Here is a 19842-nt window from a genome sequence, read left to right as displayed (position 1 = left end):
TGTAATTTGAAGACATCAGTAACAAAACCTCGTTAAATACAACGTTGTGATAATTTGATCATTGCTCCCCTTTTGGTTGTACGTATTTTCAATGCAAATATAAATATCATTAAAAGTGTGGCTGAGTGACACGTGAAAAATCTGTAATTTTGCATGTGAAAAAACAGGTTGTGGCAAATACAGTCCGCCCATGTGAGCATCTGACGGAAAAAAAAGAAACATTAAAGAGATATTTAGTGTCACGGATTCGAACTGACGCCATTTTGATTAACAGTACGACGCTCCAACAAACCTAGCAACTGTGCCTTCCTTTTCGAAAGCTATTCATTGAAGGAATGCGTAATAAAACACAGTAAAAAAGTTTTTCGCCGAAAAAAATATAATAAGATCATGCGTCTATGTTTTGTCATTAGCCAGCACGATACGATTTAAAATTATTCGTAAAACATGGAATTTGAATAAAGAATGAGGAAGATCTCACGTAGCGGTTGAAACAAACATTCTAGAGAAGTAATAAATTCGGTTGAAAAAAAGAGCGTTTTTATTTTTGAATATTTAACAATTTCCCATAGCAAGCTTCTTTAACCTGTACGGCTTAAAAGCCCGTACTTGTTTTTCTTTTAATCGAATACTTAAAATTCAAAACCAAAACCAGTTGAACTGAGTCCGTTTTTTAAGTGTAATTTTTGAAACGTAGGCAAAAAATGTTTTTTTTTTTTTCAGCCGAAAGCGGAGGATAAGAAAATTATTTCTTACTAATGAAGTTGATAATAATTTTAATGTTTTATATCGAATTCGAATAAATAATTAAAGATTTACTGGTTGAAACTCGTAAATTTAATTTGGCGTAGTATTTTTTCATTTATACAAAAGTTCGAACACTGCTATTAGAAAAATCTACATTTCAGCATACAATGAAAATGTTTTTCTGCACAAAAAGGATTCCCTTGAGGTATATCTAATACTTTTTTTTATGCTTACATTATGCTCAGTGGTCTGGACGGAGTCAAAGCTTTAAAAAAAGGGAAGAACACCCTTCGATTAGAAGTCAACTTATCTGAATGATAGCTGCAGCCTGCATAAAGGAGTCGAAACACCAAATAGCATTCCCACTGCATTTATTTTATTACGTGTGTTATCTGTTGTATGTTATGAGTACATGTAATGTGTAATATTAATGTAAATTTGCTATTATGTCGGACAGCCCGAACTGGCCCGAAATTCAGACAGTTTATAGCCGAATGCTCTACCGCAAAAAAAAAAAAAAAAAAAAAAAAAAAAAAAAAAAAAAAAACAGGTAATTTTAAATTTTTTTTCCTGCCGAGAAGTGTTTTTATTTTTGAAAATTTTTACAATTTGTTATCGCAGGCTGCTTGAACCGTTATGACTTAGATGGCAGCACGTGTTCATCATTTAACAGCACGGTTAAAATACAAAATAATTTGAACTAAGTTCTTTTTCAAGCGTAGCTTTTCAAATGCCGTAAAAATGTGATACGCTATTTGTTTTTTTGCAAAAAGAAGAAAAATGTATATATTACCCTTTAAATTGAGGTAGTATTTTTTTTATTTGTACAAAGAGTCAAAAACTCATTAGAAGAATCTATATTTCAACATACGATTTATTATATTTTACTGAACAAAAAACAATTCCAATGTAGTCTGAAATCTTAAAACTTATATTTTCGCTTACATTATGCTGTAATTTTCTTCCTGGAGCCAAAGCTTAAAAAAAAAACTTACAACTGAATGTCAATTTAGCTCCGCGTTGCATCAAGTTTTCATATCAGCTACGAGCGTTTCTACCTCTTGTATTCCCTCATATTTGTTATTCATTGTTCATGTACTGCGCGATATTTTTCTAATTTTTTTGATGCAGATTGTCTGGACGTGGGCCCTAACACGCATTCTCCTGGTTACGAAGAGAACGCTCTGCCGATCAAGCTATTCAGCTCTGTCGGTCATAGCGCAAATTAAAGTTATAAGTTTAACCGAAAACCTTCTTCTGATAACCAGAATGAGGTTTTCGGGTTTCGAAAAACCCTGTTGTTCAGTCGAAAAACAGGGTTTTTCGACTGAAAAAAAACAATTTTTAGACCGTGGGTCTATTTTTCGTCAGTAGCCAGCACCATAAGCTTTGAAATATGGCGTAAATCAAAGAAATCGATCAAGAGTTGAGGAAAATCTGGCGTAGAAACCAAAAACAGGCTACAGAAATAATATATAAGGATGCTCATTGAGTAAAGATGAAAAAATTACGTTTTATTGTTTTTACTGCTATTGTTGCATGCGCCAAGAAGCCCAAGTTTGTCACAGTGAAAACAGATGCCTTGTAACATAATTGTCTGCAATCGTTATCAATGTTCTCTAACTTTTAACTTGCGGGTATAAACTTGAATTCGTACCGTTTACTGCAAATTCACATCAGTACTCACCAATCCTACTTTGCTGCGAAGAAAAATTACTTAAATGTACTCTGAATGTGTCCCGCTAAGATATATATATTTTCAATTTAAGCTTAAAAACACATTTGAAAAGAGATTAAGGATACATTTGAGAATATATAAGTAACACATTTTTGGGCATGCTTGTGAAATCCTGGCTTCCTTTTATACAAATATAATTGCAACAGTTTTTTTTTATCTACTAGTCTGTATAACCCCGCAATATGATACTAATAGAAATTTCGCTGTCACCTCAATATGCGAATATCGCCAAAAAAAAAAAAAAAAAGATAAACCTACCTTGTCGAAAATTCGACAATTGCACGTCAGTGTCGATGTAAAATTGACAGCAAAAAATACTGTAAGAAGCAAGTTATATTATCGGCAAACCTAACCTGTCAGCGTCGTAATGTTGGGAGTTGCGTGGCCTTCACAATGCTGCCAGGTTAGGTTTGCCCCGACTGTAGGAAACCGTACGATAGTGTAACAATGAAAAAAGTTTAATTAGTAAGCATTCCAAAAAGCATAGTAAACATGTTCTTGGACGCATAAATTATTTGCCCTTGTGTCCCAGTTATCGAAATTCAGTTCGGCAGAAGTTTAAAGAAAAGTCGCCAAATTTAGCAAATTACGCCGACTGATGGAAGACATCTTTTCACACGATTTGTAGAAGGCTGCATACGGTGAAATTAGGTGATAAGCTTCTCACCAAGCTTTTAAGTTTGGGGCTTTTCCTAAAGTTTCTGCAGAATTTAGCACCTGATATCTCGATAACAGGCGTACGAGAGTAAGCAATTCTTGCGCCAAACATATGCAGTGAAACTTCGGTAACTCGACACGTGTATAACTCAACTACTCCCGTAACTCCACAATAATTTTTCTTATGTTTGGCTCAAAGCTAATTTCAATGGGCGAAAACTTGACACACATTTGCAGTAACTCCTATAACTCGACATCAAATTGCTATAATAGTTCAATTTTTTTGCAACCAACATTCTCTCATACTGACCTTTTCTCAGTATTTTACGCTACGGTTTGTTGGTCAATCTTTTCTGGAAAGCTTCTCAGGAGAATTTCATCTCTTACCCAGGGGAATTGGCTAACACACTCTGTGCTGTTAGTGCAATTCTAAAAAGCTAGGAAAGAGTAGCATCAATATATCCAAGAGAAAAAAGTCATCATGACATGTTTTTCAAAGAAGTGTGAGTAGGTTTTTTTTTTTTAAATCTTTACAGACCTGACTGACACAAAGACTATCTCTTTTCAAGAATTGTGGATTGTTTCCTCATAAGGTATTCATATAATATTAGTGAGTTATGTAGGGGAACATGGGGCAAAGTGAAATGGTGAAATATTTACTCTGCTTTTAGCTCCACTTATCTTGTATTATTTTTCAACTATGTAGAACAATATGCAGTCTATTCCAGTCAGGAAAAAATTACCGTCGAAGAATAAAGCATTTTGATAAACAGGTGATTTGACAGGCAATTTTTAAAAAATGATACTCGTACTGTAATATTTTGTTGTAAGGAAAAAAAATATATTTTTTTACTATAAAATGATAAAGTTCTTGTTATTAACATTTTAAATATTAATTGAGACCGCCTAATATTCAATGCAGTATCAATTGAGTTAATATTAAGCTTATTTGTTTTTTAAATAAATTGTACAAGTATTCAAGTACATAACAGCAAAATGGATGGAGCAAAGTGAAATAGTGTGTTTCATTTACTCACTCAATCATTTAATATAAATCACTTACGATTTCATTTATAAATTAATTCATTTACATTCCTTTATTTAGTAATTCACTTATTTATTCATTCATTCACTGATTTTCTTACTCGTTCATTCTTTTACCCGCTCACTTATTTTTATTCACATATTAACTAATTTGTTCATTTAATTATCCGTTTATTGTTTCATCATCTTTTCATTTATTTATTCAAACTTTTATTTACTAATTCTTTTGATGAAAAATATGTTTCATAATCGGATAAAAAATATTTCACTAGAAAAATATCTTGTTTTTCACTTTGCCCTATAAAAAAAAAATGAACATTTTCCTCCTTTTTTTTTTTTTTTTTTGAAGACTCTAATTTTCTGCCAAAAATTTAAAATACTGTTCAAACGCAAGTTTTGTTATAAAATAAAGTGTTCTTTCTTTATGTACTGTAATTTTCAAAACAAATTTCTGATTAGTTCATTTTGGAAAAACTCAGTCACCTTAATCATTTTACTTTGCCTCACATTCCCCTAAAAGTAAAACGAAAAGGAAAGAAAATTTATTTACTGGAATTTATTTTAACAATGGGAATGTTAAGCATTAGTAAGTAAGTGATACAGAAACTCTAGGAATTAAAATTATGGAACCTCAGAAAGTTGACATCTGCTTAAGTCGACATCTTTTCATGTTCCCATGCTGGAGCGTCGAGTTATTGAGGTTCCACTATATCTTAATATGTTCTTCCGATTGTTACTTATTTAATTTAATTTTTTTATTACACTATTCGTGTGGTTCCCTGGTAAGAACCGTTTTAAAAGTGCGGAAAAACGTGTATCGAAAAGTGTGCAACAAAGTATTCTTAATAGAGGGACTTGTGTCAGTGTTCAAAAAATGTAAGCGTTCCCAAAACTTTAAAAAGCGTGCTGAACAAACAATTGATTCTGAGAAGTATTTCAGAAGCATAGCGGCTCGTACGGAGGGCATCTGCCCCATCACTTCGAAAAGTAAAGGTCGCTTTGCCCCTCCACTTTTCTACGTTCAGAACTCACATCGATCAAAAAATGATAAAATTGATCGATGTACGTTTTTAACGAACAAAAAACTGATTTAATAAATGTGATTTTTATATTTTCATCAAGTTGTTATTTCATAAAAAGTAAAATGAAGCTTTGAATTGAAAGAATTGAGTTTGCTGCGGCATTCCATCCCGATTTTTCAGGTCACATCCAGGGCCGCGCCGTCCCTATGTGCAAGGTCGTGCGGCGCACAACGGCGCCAGAGTCAAAAAGGCGCCGAGCTCTACCAATCAAAAATGCTCCAAATGAGTGGAAAAAACTTCCAACCAAAAAAATAAAATTGAACTTTTCATTATATCTAAGAGTAATGGTGAAATTATAATGCTCATTAAAACAAGCAATCCCACTTGCTGCCTTTCTTAAAGGAAAAATATTCCCTTGTTGTGTCTAAATATGCTATTCAAAAGCGCAATTTTTTACACTGAAAACACATGATACTAATTTATGCATACATGACCATTTTTCTTCATATTTGGAGTCGCAAATGCTATTTCGATGTGTCTATATAATTTCACAAGGTTAAGCATCAAGAAATTTGCTATTTCCCATTTTGGTTCTTGCAATGAATATGTTGTATTATAATTTATGCACCTCCGGAATGCTGAGTGAATGTTTTTCAAAAATATTCTTCAGAAGAGAAAAAACAATGCTTCTTAGGAAAACAAAGTGATTTTGATAAGAAAAAATAATGATGTTGGGGAAAAACTTAAGTTTCTTTCAAAAAGAAATCTGAATTAAAAATTTTCAGCAGTTACAGCTAATTGTTCATCTACTCCGACCTCCGTTTTTTTTTTTCCCTTATTATCTTTATTTTTTTCTAGTTCGTCTGAAAGTAAGATTGTCTTCAAAAATGCTACTCCCCCGATTCTCTCCCTCTCCCGCCGCCAAAAGCATTACGGAGCATCTCAAATTCTGCGTTCGAAAATCACCTGAAATTGCGTTTTTGGAGCTTCAATTTCGAAAGATTGCCGGCCCTAATGTTACCAAATATGTTCTTACAATCGCGTTTTTAAGACTTCAATCTCAGAAAACATTCGGGCAAGGGCCTCCGAACCGCCTTCCTTTAATATCATTAAAATTTAGGTTTTTAAAACATGACTTATTAAAACTTAAGGGAAATATCCTCAGAACGTCTTCTCCTAATATCATAGAGTACTGCTTACGTTTTTAGGGCTTTAATTTTGAAAAATTTGACAGGCGGGAGTTCTAAAATTTCCTTTCCTTTAAAAATCTTCAAAGTTATCTACAATTGCGTTTTTGGAAGTTCAATTTAAAAAAATTGGAGGGGAAAGGAGAAATTGATTTCTATCTGTTTTACAAAAAAAAAAAAAAAAAAAACTGGTAGAATCCCAGAGTTCCATCTTTTATTCTAACGTCAATAAATGTGGCCTATAATCGCGTTTTAAGGCTTCAACTTCTACAAGTTTCCACGGAGCCCCTTGTACCGTTTTTTCCATAACACCACCAAAGACCGTCTAAAACTGCGTTTTTAAAACTACAAATTTCAAAAATTTTAAAAAAGAATTTTTTTAATGTGCCCCTCTAAAACTATTTTCTAGTTGCGCCACTGCTCCAGTTGTCATGTTTTGCCAGGCATAACTCTTTTATTAATTATTTATCACTTAGAGATTAGATAGATACTCACAGTGGCGTGCACTTTGATGTTTCAAACATTTTTCTTTTTCCAAAATGCATTATTAGCATATCAGAGGAGCTGCTGAACTCCAAATATTTTCGAAATATCAAGTAAAAACGTACACCATATTCCGAAATTAAATATTAACACGTTATTTTTTAAATAAATTAAGTCCCAAACGTATTTTTGTCCATTATATATTTGTTTACAAAACCTCTTTCCAGGTGTTACCTATATTTTCCCCGAACGCCAGAGCATAAAGGCGCTCAAAAGACATTTGCACGACAGCGCCGATCAGGCTTGGCGCGGCCCTGGTCACATCCCAAATTTTTTTTTTGAGGCCATTTAACCAATACAAACGTTAAACTTCGGTTCATTAAAAGAAGGTCAGCTATTGGGACACCGCCTTTGCCCCCAACTTTTTTGGTGCAACAGTCGTCTATACATGAAATACACCGCCAACTCAGACAGTTCCAGCCGAGGACTTCAGTTTCGTGCTTATTAGCACTCAGCAGCCCGGCATAGGAAAGTGGCTGAGCTGGAGATAGAAAACCTCTTAAGGAAGCCAAAAGTCCCCAACAAACTGGTAGCTAATACAGAATTAGCACTGACCAGACGGATGACCGAATCAATGGTTCGGTTCAACTCGAAGATTGAAGGTATATTCAGTAAGTTACCGCCCTATAGCCCCCAGTACTCGCCTATGTTCAAAAGTGTTTTGAAAGCTGTTTCAATTTACGTGCTTCAAAATGCTTTTTAAAAAAGGACAGATAGTGTCCTCGTTGAATAAGTGTCGGAAAATTTGCAGTATATCAGTATAATGATTTAAAATTTTATTTTTCTAGCACTTCACAGTTTGAAGAACTTCATTCCTCCAATCCACATCCATCCAAATAACCTTGACAAGCCTTACGGGTTCATGGGAACTGGTCCATTGGGTGAGATGATAGTGTACCCAGGAACTACATTCACTTTGCAATGTCTTTTTCCCAATACTGTATTTGGACAACCGAGGTGGTTTGCCTACAACTTTCTGACAGGACTTTTCAAAGAACTAGAGAATCAGAAGGAGGGAAATTTCCATTATAGCCTGAAAATAGTCGCAGCGAAGCAAAGTGACAGTGGCTTGTATACTTGTAAAACCCCCTACGGCAAAGAATCCAGTATTACAGTCATCGTGAAAGGTACGTGAAAATGACCTGTAAATTTTGATTTTTTTTTCAAACAAATTTTCTTGCGTTTAGGCTTGCTGGTAACATTAATCAGGTAAGGATCCTTTGAATTACCTTTAATCAAACCTTCAAGCATAAAAAGAGACTTTCTAGAAACTTTCTTCTCAAAGTCATATATTAATTCGGACCAGAGAAATGTTAGAATTCGATAGTTATCCTAGTATATTTACATAACAGGAAACGTCTAAAATACATATTATTAAAAAATTACTTTTAACTGCTGACACGATAAATAACAGCTTTCATATACAAACGAAAGACAATTTTTGTTCTGATGAAAAAGAAATCATACGGATATTTTATTTAAAAGACTATATATTTTTTACTTAAAAGACTATATGTTTTTTATTTAAAAGACTATATGTTTTTTTTTTTATTTAAAAGACATATTTGACTATTTTTTATTTGAAAGCATCCACCAAATATTTCTGTATATTCTGTCCAAACTCACATATAACGAACAACTTTTGTTCCTAAAATTTCTTCAATAAATGTTTTTTGTGTCTTAAATGTAGATTAAGAAGTTAACGTCTATAACATGAACGTTTTCGTATGCGTATATTTGCTGCTGTTCTTTATTTAATCTGGTACTGAACAGCGCCAAGTATAGCAATCTGCGCGTAAAATTGCAAGTTTTCTTTCCCGAAGATTAATTGATAAATGCTTAACTTATATTAAAAAATCAGTTAAGGTAGTGCTTATAAAAATCAACATATTTCCCCGGTGTAAACTTAAGTGAAAATTCCTTTTATTTAAATACTTGTAAGGGTACAAATTAAGAATTGTCAATCACGTATTTTCAATTTAAAACGAGATGATGCCGGATGTCATCCACAAGCTCGCTTTTTTTTACATTGAATCCTTGTAGCCCTGAAACACGTTCATGCAATTCTCCGTAATTTCTGTGACTATTTGCGTTGTTTTATTTTCCATTTATTTTCAAACATTAAGGTATTCCATTCTTGAGTTTTGAATATGTTTTGTTTAGACAAGAAAGAAAAGTTGGTTGTATAGACAAGAAGCTGTTATCAACAGACGTAAAATCAGAAATTATTTGAAATTATGCATTTCAATTTGTAATGTAAAATAACTTCGGCTTCTTTTTCTGAGAAAAAAAAATACTTTAACAAAAATGCTTGCATCAGCACAAATAAATATTTAAAAATATTTTCAGAAATCGAATGTCCTCCAATATCAAGCGACGAAGAAATTGAAGAGGCAGTATTTTACAGGCCAACACCAGAGGGTCAGCATCGAATCATCAGTACCACAGCACAATTTAAGTGTGAGGATGGACGCACCATAAGAGCAGTGTGTTTGGCTAATGGGACATGGTCCAGAAAAGCTCCTACAGCTAAAGAATGTCATATTAAAAGTAAGAAAGTAATACTTATCTTTTCTGCTATTACAAAATGAGCTTAAAATTGCATTTCAACTTTAGAAAACAAATACTACTGTGTTCTGTACGGTGTTCAGTGATTATTATACACTGTAAAAACGATTTAGAAACGTTCCTGGAAAGTAATGGGCAGCTGATGTGCCCAATTTCTTCTAGTAACATATCTTACAAAAACTAGGAACGTTTTCCGCTAAAATTGAGTAACCTCCCTGAAATTATCTTGGAAGCTTCCTGAAATATTCAGAAATATTCCCATTTTGAACCAGTCATGTCTTTGGAACTGTAGAGTAAACTTCTGTAGCTATAATATAATAGCTTGGCACTTTCATACGTTTCCAGGAAAGCTCCAAAAGCAGTATTACAAAAATGGCCAAAGCTAAGACAGAATTACAAGTAAGTATCACGAATTTTCTCTCCCGCAATTCTAGCAAAGCTATGTAGTTCATAGACTGATTTGCGCCCTTTGGACGATATATCATTCTGGACGGGCCGCAATCGAATTGAAGCCGATACTCTTTATAAATACGCTTAGTTAATCTTTAAACTGGGAGCTAAAAATATTTTTCTCACTATGGATAAGTCTGCATTCGTGCGACTTGGAGCAATTCAGAAAACTTTTTGACAAGAAAACTTGCTTTTTCCAGGAAGTCGTTAAAAACCTTTGAAATCCAGACACGTTACACGGAAATACTCAGTAACGTTTGGGATTTTTTTTACAGTGTAACTTAAAAAGTACACTGTAAAAACGATTCAGAAACGTTCCTGGGAAACATTGTGCAGCTGATGTGTCTAATTTCTGCCAGCAGCATACCTTGCAAAAACCAGGAACGTTTTCCTATAAAATTCAGTAACCTTCCTGAAATTGTCATGGAAGCCTCCTGATAAATTCAGAAATCTTCCCGATTAAAACCAGTCGTATCTCTGGGACTTTAGAGACCACTTAAGTAGGTATAATACAATAGCTTGGGACCTTCCTGACTTATCAAGGAAGTTAAAATTATTGCAAACATGGCTAAAGCTAAGACGGAATTGCAAGTCTTAGTACGTATCAAGAATTTTTCCTCTCTGAACAACTCTTGCAAAGCTACGTAGTCCGTGGAATCGCTCTACTTGGGAGCATAATCAGTCTGGATGGCTGTATTCGAACTGAAGTCGATACACTTTATAAATATGCTCAGTTAATCTTTAAACTGGGAGCTAAAAATATTTTTTACAACAGCGAGACGTCTGCATTCGCGCAACTTGTAGCAATTCAGGAAACTCTCTAACCATGCTACTTGATTTTCCAGGATGTGGATAAAAACCATTGAAATCCCGAAACGTTACACGAAAATACTCAGTAACATTTCGAATACTTTTTACAATGTATAAATACTCATTGGTATTTTATGTAAGCATTTGTCATCTTTATGACAAGATCAAAGCCATCTTTATTGCTTGACCCCCATACAAAAGGAATTTGCAGTGAATACATATTGTAACAAATTCTGTAGATGGGCAATTCCACGGAAATGGGAAACTGATGACCAAATATTCAAAATCCTTTTTTTCTCACAAATTAGGTATCATTTTGAAGCTTATGAGTTGAATTATATGAAAATAATAAAAATTATCGCATAAGTTCATGTTTGTAAGAGTTACAAGCCTTTGAACAAAGGTATTTTCCACTTGCTGCCATAATGGATTTTTTGATATCTTGTTGGAATTGGTATTTCAAACTATTGCTGTACTTTTTTTCAAATTGTAACTGATTCAGATGCCTGCCACAACACTTTAGAACAAATGTAGCACAAAAAATAAGAGCTAAATAAAATATTTTTTGTCTTTAAAAGCTTATTTAATACAGGCACTTTGATAAAATTTCGTCCGACACTAAATTGCCTAAAAGTTTGTGCTGTATAAAATAGAATGGAATATTTTGTAAAACATTTTACCTGCAAATCAGAACATCAGTTACTATTGAAAATGTGCAATCCGAACAAAATTCAAATAAATCGTTTTTTGTTATTTTATGGTGTCGGACGTAACAATTTAATTACGTCCGACACCACATTACGTCCGACACCAAGAATTTGAAAATTATTACCTCGTTCTGATTACAGAATTTCTCTGATTTAAAATAGAAGGGATAGAGGACAGCAATAACAACATTTCTTTATACTTTAGTCATTAAAATGTCTTTATTAATAGGTACGTTTACTTAAAAACATTTTTTTTTAAACCATGAAACTGGTAATTGATTAACTGGTCCAATTTGTTACTTAATATATATATTTTTTTCTGGAAGCACTGACCTTATAAGGAATAGTTTTTCTTTATTTTAAGCATCTCAAAATGCGGCATTTTTACAGCAGAACGAAATTCAATCTGGCAAACATGCCCAAGCCACAATCTTCACATCCCATGCGTGGATTTCCAAAGAATTCTCTCAAACTTTTGCAATAATTTTTGATACTTTGCATCATACAAAACTCGCCGTGCTATATGCTGTGTAAGTTACCTGTTAAAATATCTTAAAAACAAAACAGTGAAATGGGGGCCAAAGTACATCACTTGTGACGTCATAAAGACCACGCCTTGTTTGATAAATCGGACATTTTAAAACACTAATTAAAACTAAACGTTTTGAAAGTAGAAGATTTTCCTCGCCCCATGATATTATTATTATTACTTTGCTCATTCTATTAACTTCAGTGACTAAAAGTATAGTACTTTTGACTGATGGAAGCAACTCCATTGTAACATACTTTATGTTTATCGCAAGTAAGTTTTCTATGTCTATGTGTTGAAGTACTGCATATTAATAAGGTGACAGATAAAATCCCACAGAAGTTTTTCCTATTTTTCTTTTTAGAACACTGAACCTCAAAATGGCTTCACATTAAATGTTGTGAACAAGTATTTTTGATTCATTTTTTGTTGAAAAATTGTTTCAGATAGTGGCATACTATGTTAATTTTACAGCACAGTTTTAATTCTGTTCAACTAGTAGTTTAATCAAATTTAAAACTTCATTAAATCGAGTCAACTTCAATAGATGTTTCAGTGTATGTTAAGGTGAGTGTAAATAACCAACCACAAAAAAAAAAGTAATGTAATTAATTCTAAATGATTAGCAGCTGTTGAAAATTATAGTCCGGTGTACCGGACATCAGGTCTGAAGAGTTTACATAGAGGACTGCTTATACATATGTCTTCATATACTACTTTAACAAAATGTGGTTAAAATTAACAATGTTTTCGAGAAAAATGCCTGAAGCGTTGCTTCTAATAGTATTACCGAAGTCATGTGTAAAAATAAATAAATTTAATTCAATTCAATTTTTGCACGCATCTATTTTTTATTTATTCCTCAATAGGGAGTTGCAACCTATTAAATGTTCATATTTTGACTATTGGATATTGTTAACTGACCCTCAAAACTAAAAAATTCACCATCACCGAGTTTTAAAACACGGTGATTGATTTTTAATGAATTTTTAAAAATCCACGCGCAAAAGTGCGCTCTTCTGAAATGTCACGAGCTTACGTCACAGGGCACTAATGAGCAACCTTCCGCCGAAGATCCCTTGTTTTCGCTACAGACATTTTGAGCGCACTGATATTTTTATTTTTTAGAAATTCAATAATCCTTTTGAACACACTAAGGAGGCCGGATTCGTTAAAGCACAATCTAATAATCTTCCTCAAGAAACATCAATGATGGTATTCGAATATTTCCGAGAGTGTGAGAGGTTTAATGTTCCAGAAACGCGAGGAGTTAAATGCGAGGAGGTAAGCCTTACGTTTCGTCTTCGAAGTCAACTGCACGTCATTCGGCTTCTCCCGCGGCGGAAGACTGCATGACGTCATTTCCTGTGCCATTTGACGTCACAAACGCTTGAACTTTAATAATTAATTTAAACAAAACTACTTATCGTATCGCAAAAATTTTGTCACCTATGATGTTCATACATGTTACTCTATCATATAAAATTAAAATTGAAAAATCGAAAATTTCCCTATTGATTCAAGTTTTTCTTTTTTTTTTTTTTTTGTTTGGACAATGTTTTTTAAAATATATCGTATCGGTTGCTGTCTTCATGGCGTTTTTCTAATATTTTATGATTTGCAGCGACCATTTAGTGTCCCGCAGAATATGTGCTTTGAGGCTCACTACTTTTAGAAGAAAAAAAAAACATTTATGTTTCCAGCTTATTAACAGCATTTTTTTTCCTTAAGTGTTCAAAATCTATGAAGTTTTGAAAACGAAACATTACGCGTCAATAAAGAATATAATTTACATGTTTTCTAATTCCATGTGTTTCTTTCATATAGACACTAAAGTGAATCTCTTTTGGGGCTGTCTACCGTTGGATTTCACAAACCATCCTCATCTGACAGTTGAAAGAGACGAGGAAGAATCCAAGTTAAGTTTCGGCTGCGAAGGAAGATGGAACTTGATCGGCCCTTCATCTATTATTTGTACCGACGACAAAGAATGGACACGTACTTCTTTGCCGAGATGCGAAAGATGGGGAGAATCTTTGATTGGTGATCAAGATATAATTAATGAAGTTTTAGGGGATTACTGATAATATGCTTTAAAGGAAATGATGTTTTTTTAGTATATTTAAATTACTACAGGTGATGCCACCAAAAGTGAAGATTAACTGGTTTTTATGACAAAACACGGCGCCACTAGATACTGTTACAGATATTTAGATTTTGTCACTTCTTGATACTGCAAAAATAAATAAACTGAAATCAAAAAAGTGACGTGTGAAAGCAGACACGTTCGTCTTACTAGTTTATCAAAACTACACAAATTGGTAAACGTTGCGTATGGTCTTACATTTCAAATTTTCATTTTGAAGATTAACTTTGCATCAGGGCTGCGGAGTCGGAGGAAAATTGACCGGAGCCGATTGTGACTTCCACTCCGGTAAATTTAGAGCCCTTTGATTCCGAGTCTGATTCTTTCCCCCGAAAATCAGTCCGACTCTAACTTCGATTCCGCAAGCACTGGCAGAGTTACGGACATGGAGGAAAAATGATCGACTCCCGAGACCAACTCTTTTACCCCCAAATCAGTCCAACTTTGACTCTTTGCCTCCAACTCCACAGATCTGCATTGATCAGTAATCTCTGTTTAGATTTACTTAGTATTATTAAAATTTTAAGATAAGTAACTATTGTAATTACTCTGCATGAGTAAATGAAAAGTTTTGAGAAAAAATAACGGAAAGTTGTAAAGTTAATCACAAAATCAACCTAAAAAAATAGCAGAAATTGACATTTTCGACTGAAAAACACCTTTTGTATCGCGGAAAGGTAAAAAAAAACATCTTCCTAGAACCGGTCAAATTTTACCGTAAGCCCCGGGCGAGTCTGCTAGAACCGGGAATATCCCCCAATAACTGCCTTATTTCTTAATAAGTCTACAAAACATTGCAGGAGCTGCGCACTACTTACTGCTGCAATTTCGCGATCGGAATAGAAAGAAGGAATAAAATCCCGGCATTTGTTCGTTTTCCTTAGTTTGTATTATTTTCATGCAATAAAAATAACTGGTAGACATAGGAAAGAAATCAGAGTTGTTAATGACAGTAAAGTCATAGATAATTATTAAATAAAAACAAAAAACTGCGTGAAAAAAAGAAAAACTAAAAAGGAAAAAATATAAGCCCAGTAATTTAGAATTTTATTAAGTATTACCGAATAACTACTCCATTGAAATAGTTATGTGAACTTATGCTAAACAGCAGTTTTCTGGCAAGAAACAGCATTTAATTTAGACTTTAAAAAACAGTAATTATTCCGTTTTTTCAAATTTTTGTAATTTACCGTTATGTTTCACAGCTTTCATATATTCCAAAAAATACATTTTTTTTTCAATAGAAAATTAAGATTTTCGACAAAGGCGTATAAAGATACATTTTAGAGAACATAAAAATGTATGAATATAATAGAAGGTTTTCACAAGCGTTAAAATACAATCATAATATCGTTTCAATCAATGCAGCTGAAAGTAAAGGAAGTCAGCAAAATAACAGAATTAACTATCTAATTGATCTTCTGATGTTCTCAATTGAGAAGGTGAGAAGCAAAGGGATGCAAGTGGCAAAATTGAAAATTTGGAGATAACCAGTACACAATGGTAGGTGAACCTCTCCTCAATCTTAGGGCAAGAGATGGTACAGTCATAGAAAAAAAAAACGAAACACTCGATCGTATTCAAAAACTATTAACACTACAGACACGTGAGAGGTGTCATTGTTTCAGGAATAAAAAGTTCTACAAAATTATATTAAAAAATTGTTGTTAAGGGGTCGTCTTCATATTAAAACGAGCATCAACTTCAAATTTTTCAATGAGAACCCCCTTTTTTTATCACATATTTGTGATCAGCATCCTTTTTTAACTTTGTATGCAAAGTTTTGTTTAATTCGATCCAGCCGTTACTTCAGAATCGAGTTTTGAAAAATTCCTCTCGTAATGTTAAAACGTATTTTGATATTTTTACTCATAACACAAAAACTAGATTAGGCACGGCAAAGATTGTTTTTTTATATCAAAATATGAATCGACCCAATAATAAAAACGCCCTTTACAACATCTAAAATGTAATTTTAGTTTTTTTATGAATTATTTTAATACTTTTTGAAAAAAATATGATCTGAAACCATATTAAATTTTAACAGAAAAACAATCTAGAAGAGCTTTTGTGCGGGAATCCAAAATTTGAGCTCAAAATATTCAGTAGTTTTTGCACTATGCTTAAAACTTAATTTTTTCTTACTTTAGGGGACCGTATACTTTTTTAAAACAGAAATTATGAAAGTTGGTTTCTTCGTAAAAAAAGAAAAAAAAAATGTTCAACAAAATAAGCAAACCAATTATAACTTGGTTTTTCTACATTAGAGTTACGTCTATGAATTTTTTAAATGCATAAATTCATTCGTTGTCTCAGCAGAAAAACAACACAATATTGCAACCGTCAGTTTTTTGTGGATATCATTCAAACGTCAATGTGTAAATAATGCGAAACACTACTTCATTGTTTAATAAAAGAATATTTTATAGAAATTTTTTAATTAAAAGAGACACTTAAAATACTTCTGTTTTTGTTTTTTTTTTTTCTTGCAATAGACAGTTTAGAATTAATGGCTCTTCCCGGTAATAATTTGCTAAAAGGAAAAATTATTGCCTTGTCTAAATCGGGAAAAAGCACTCGAAAAATAGCCGACAGTGTGAAGTTTCGCCTTTAACAGTATCCAGATGGGTCAATAGGTAATATTTGCTCTTAGATAAGTTTACTGGTTTTTAGGAATTATTATTATTATTTTTTCTAAAGTATTTGAATATTTTTCAATGTGGTAGAAGAGGAAATTTTAGTAGCAGTAGAGGACCGCGTGCTTTGAGCCTCATTCTGCACGAAAGTAGTAGTTGTAGCTAATTGTGAACTTTTTTTAGCAAAACATTAATTTGCGTGTTATATTAAGTTGAGATTTTGTCTATTCTTAATTATAATTTAAATACTTTTTTTTTTATATTTATTTTCTCGGTCATTGTCCGTGCATTTCACATTAAAACTATTCTCACAAGACAAAGATAAAATTTCATTTTTTTTTAATAACGTGGAAAAATATCGACCAAAAAAAAAAGAGTTGTAAAAAATTATTGTTATCAACTACTAGATGCCTATCTTATTAAATGCATGTTTTTCAGAATCCAATATCTGAATATTCGGCTCCACCTTTATGACACTCTAATTCAACTTTCTGGTCCTATTCTTTAAGCAAACAATGGGCCACATGGACCAGCTGCGAGGGCTGAATGTGGCCCGCGTCTCCCCTGTGGTCTGGCTATCCCATTCGATGGCTGCAGAGGGTCCTAATATTGAGCACAACAGCCCTGCACCGAACATCTGGATAAACCGAACAATCAAGTAGGTGTCATGTCATTGAAGCCGAGAGTGCCTAAAAACTGGTGGATGAAGAAAATTTATCTCACCAGTGAGCTGCCGTAAACATGCAGCAAATAAATTTACTTTACCTACCAGTTTATTCGAACTCTTAGCTTTAATGAGGTGACTTCTGTATCCCGCACGATTAGTTTCGATTCCAGTCTGCGAAATCCGTAGCAAGGACGAAATTGTAGTCTCTGGATAGATTAAACTGATCTGTCCCGGGTATGCTTCATGTAGTATTGCTATAGCTGCGGCAGCCTACAGCCTCACACTATAGGAGAAGTTCATTTGCAAGTATATAGTACGCGATACAAAATCAAATAATACTAAGCTTGGTTTGCATCTGCTAAGTTACAAAATCGGAGAAATGACAAGAAGTCTGATTTCGGTTCACCTTGGTTTAAGCTAAAATAACTTTTGTCTTTTTAAATCACGGGTTGGACCATGTCGTAACTTGTTGCTAGAAATAGCATTGGAAAATTACTTTCCTAAATTGTTTATGAGAGTCATTACATGTTTAACTTAAACCGCCAATTGTGTTATGCTTTTTTAATATTACCACGCATTATGATCTTCCGCATCAAATTTGGATTTGAAACAAATTCTCTTTTTTTGATTACAAAAAAGCCGCTAAAACAATTACCGTGTTTGTCCACTGTGTTAATTTATATAATCAAATTTTTACCAAATAAAGTTCGAGTATGAACAGTTTGCTTATTAACGGGTATTTATATTCTTCTGTTTCTGTTTTATTTTTCAGATTGATGCTTCGTTCATTTTATGTATATAGAGCAATTTTTCACGGAATAAATAAACCTTGCTTCTCTCGTGTCTCCAATCTATTTAATGCAGCAACTTCCCACGTTGTGCGGTACATTTTTTATATTTTTGTGCGCGATGGCCCAAACTTCTGCCGATGTTTTGCGAAATTAAAAACGCGCAATTCCATTTGACATTAAAAGACTTTCTATTCATTCCAAAATAAACCTGTAACATAGGTGCAATACATTTATCAAACATATTCGCATTATGATTCTAGGTATAAGGTTTGATATTTACATTTCTTTGAGGCTAATTTGCTGAATGATTATATAAGCAATCCAATAGGCTCATATTAGAAAAGGCAAAAAGTTCCATTAATTTTAATTTGTCCTTATTCGATTTACTAAACAACGATTTATTCGATGGACCAGTCAAACCCAGTCCGACATTCTTAGGTTAATCCTGATAGACAAAAATCTGTAAATATTTTAACTTTTTTTTCAAAAAAAAAGTTTTCGACCGTAAATCGCTTTTTGGCGCAACATTATCGGCCCAAAAAGTTTCGAATTACGGAAAAAGAGAGAATTTCAAAAGATCATGAATTGAGCTGGATAATATCGATCTTTTCTTTGTTTACATTCCGTTACTTGATAAGCCGTGACCTTGAAAGAAGCGTTTTCAATGTGGTGACGGTCCCTAAAAGGTTTTTCGTTAATAACTCATGTTCTACTGCACGGATTGCAGTGAAATTTCGTACCCTGGCTGTATTTTGCGGTCTAAACATAATTATGTAGTAAAAAATAGGTGTTCCCATTTGAAAATCAAGAGTTGGTGCTCGTTTTGCTTTGTATATGGTCCCTTATCAAAATTTTACCAACGTAGTTTTAAAGAAGACTTTAAACCAAGTCGGATGACACCTTTCTTTCCTTTCTAGCATGTATAATGGCCGAATAATTAAAAGTGTTTCGTTTTTTTTTTTCTATGACTGTACCTACTAGTAGCCCTGATAAGTGCTGCTGTAAAGCATGATTTAGGAAAAAAAAATCAATGAAAGCATACTTAGGAAGTTATCTTTAAACGCATTTTACTCAAAACTTGAAAATGTCCACTTACATCCCTTTGCTTCTCACTGCCTCAATTGTAATGATGTAAAAGATAAAAGTGGCTGTGTAAAAGAAAAAGCATTCGATACAAGAAAGGTTTTGGTGGAAGTGAACAGTTGTATTTTAATTTACGTTAATTGACAAAATAAAAAATATATTTTTTCTTTATTGCTGACTCTTTTATTTTAAATATAGCAATTTTCACCATACCATATAAAAATTCTTTCAAAAACTGCACAGTAGTTAATATTGTTAGTATTTTATGAAATTCAAATAAAATTGTTTTAATAGTTCTTAAAATTAGTAAGTGTTGTATTTTAGTAACTGTGTTACTATGAGGATACTAAGGATTTATTCCCACACTTTTATTTAGATAAAGTTTTTTTTTTTTTAAATAGCAAATTTTGCAATTAAACATTGATGAAATTGAAAGTAAGTAACAGGGGACTTGGTTCCAAGCCGCATTAGCTAAACACAAGTTCTCAAGACAATTTGTTTGTTTGCTGTGGTGTTC

General features: G+C 33.1%; 1 protein-coding gene across 1 annotated transcript in view; it reads left to right on the top strand.

Moving 5' to 3' along the window:
• Nucleotides 1-14086, top strand: part of LOC129228337 (uncharacterized) — a 43918-nt gene extending 29832 nt beyond the window's left edge. Inside the window, exons 7-9 of the mRNA XM_054863016.1 lie at nucleotides 7727-8065; nucleotides 9288-9488; nucleotides 13830-14086. Coding sequence (XP_054718991.1) covers nucleotides 7727-8065; nucleotides 9288-9488; nucleotides 13830-14086 — 797 coding nt within the window. The remainder of the gene's footprint in view (nucleotides 1-7726; nucleotides 8066-9287; nucleotides 9489-13829) is intronic.
• The last annotated feature ends 5756 nt before the right edge of the window (nucleotides 14087-19842 follow it).

This window comes from Uloborus diversus, chromosome 8 (genome assembly GCF_026930045.1).
Source record: "Uloborus diversus isolate 005 chromosome 8, Udiv.v.3.1, whole genome shotgun sequence".
Classification (NCBI taxonomy): Eukaryota; Metazoa; Arthropoda; class Arachnida; order Araneae; family Uloboridae; genus Uloborus; species Uloborus diversus.
Note: the sequence above shows the minus strand (reverse complement) of the source record. Positions and strands in the feature narration are given on the sequence as shown.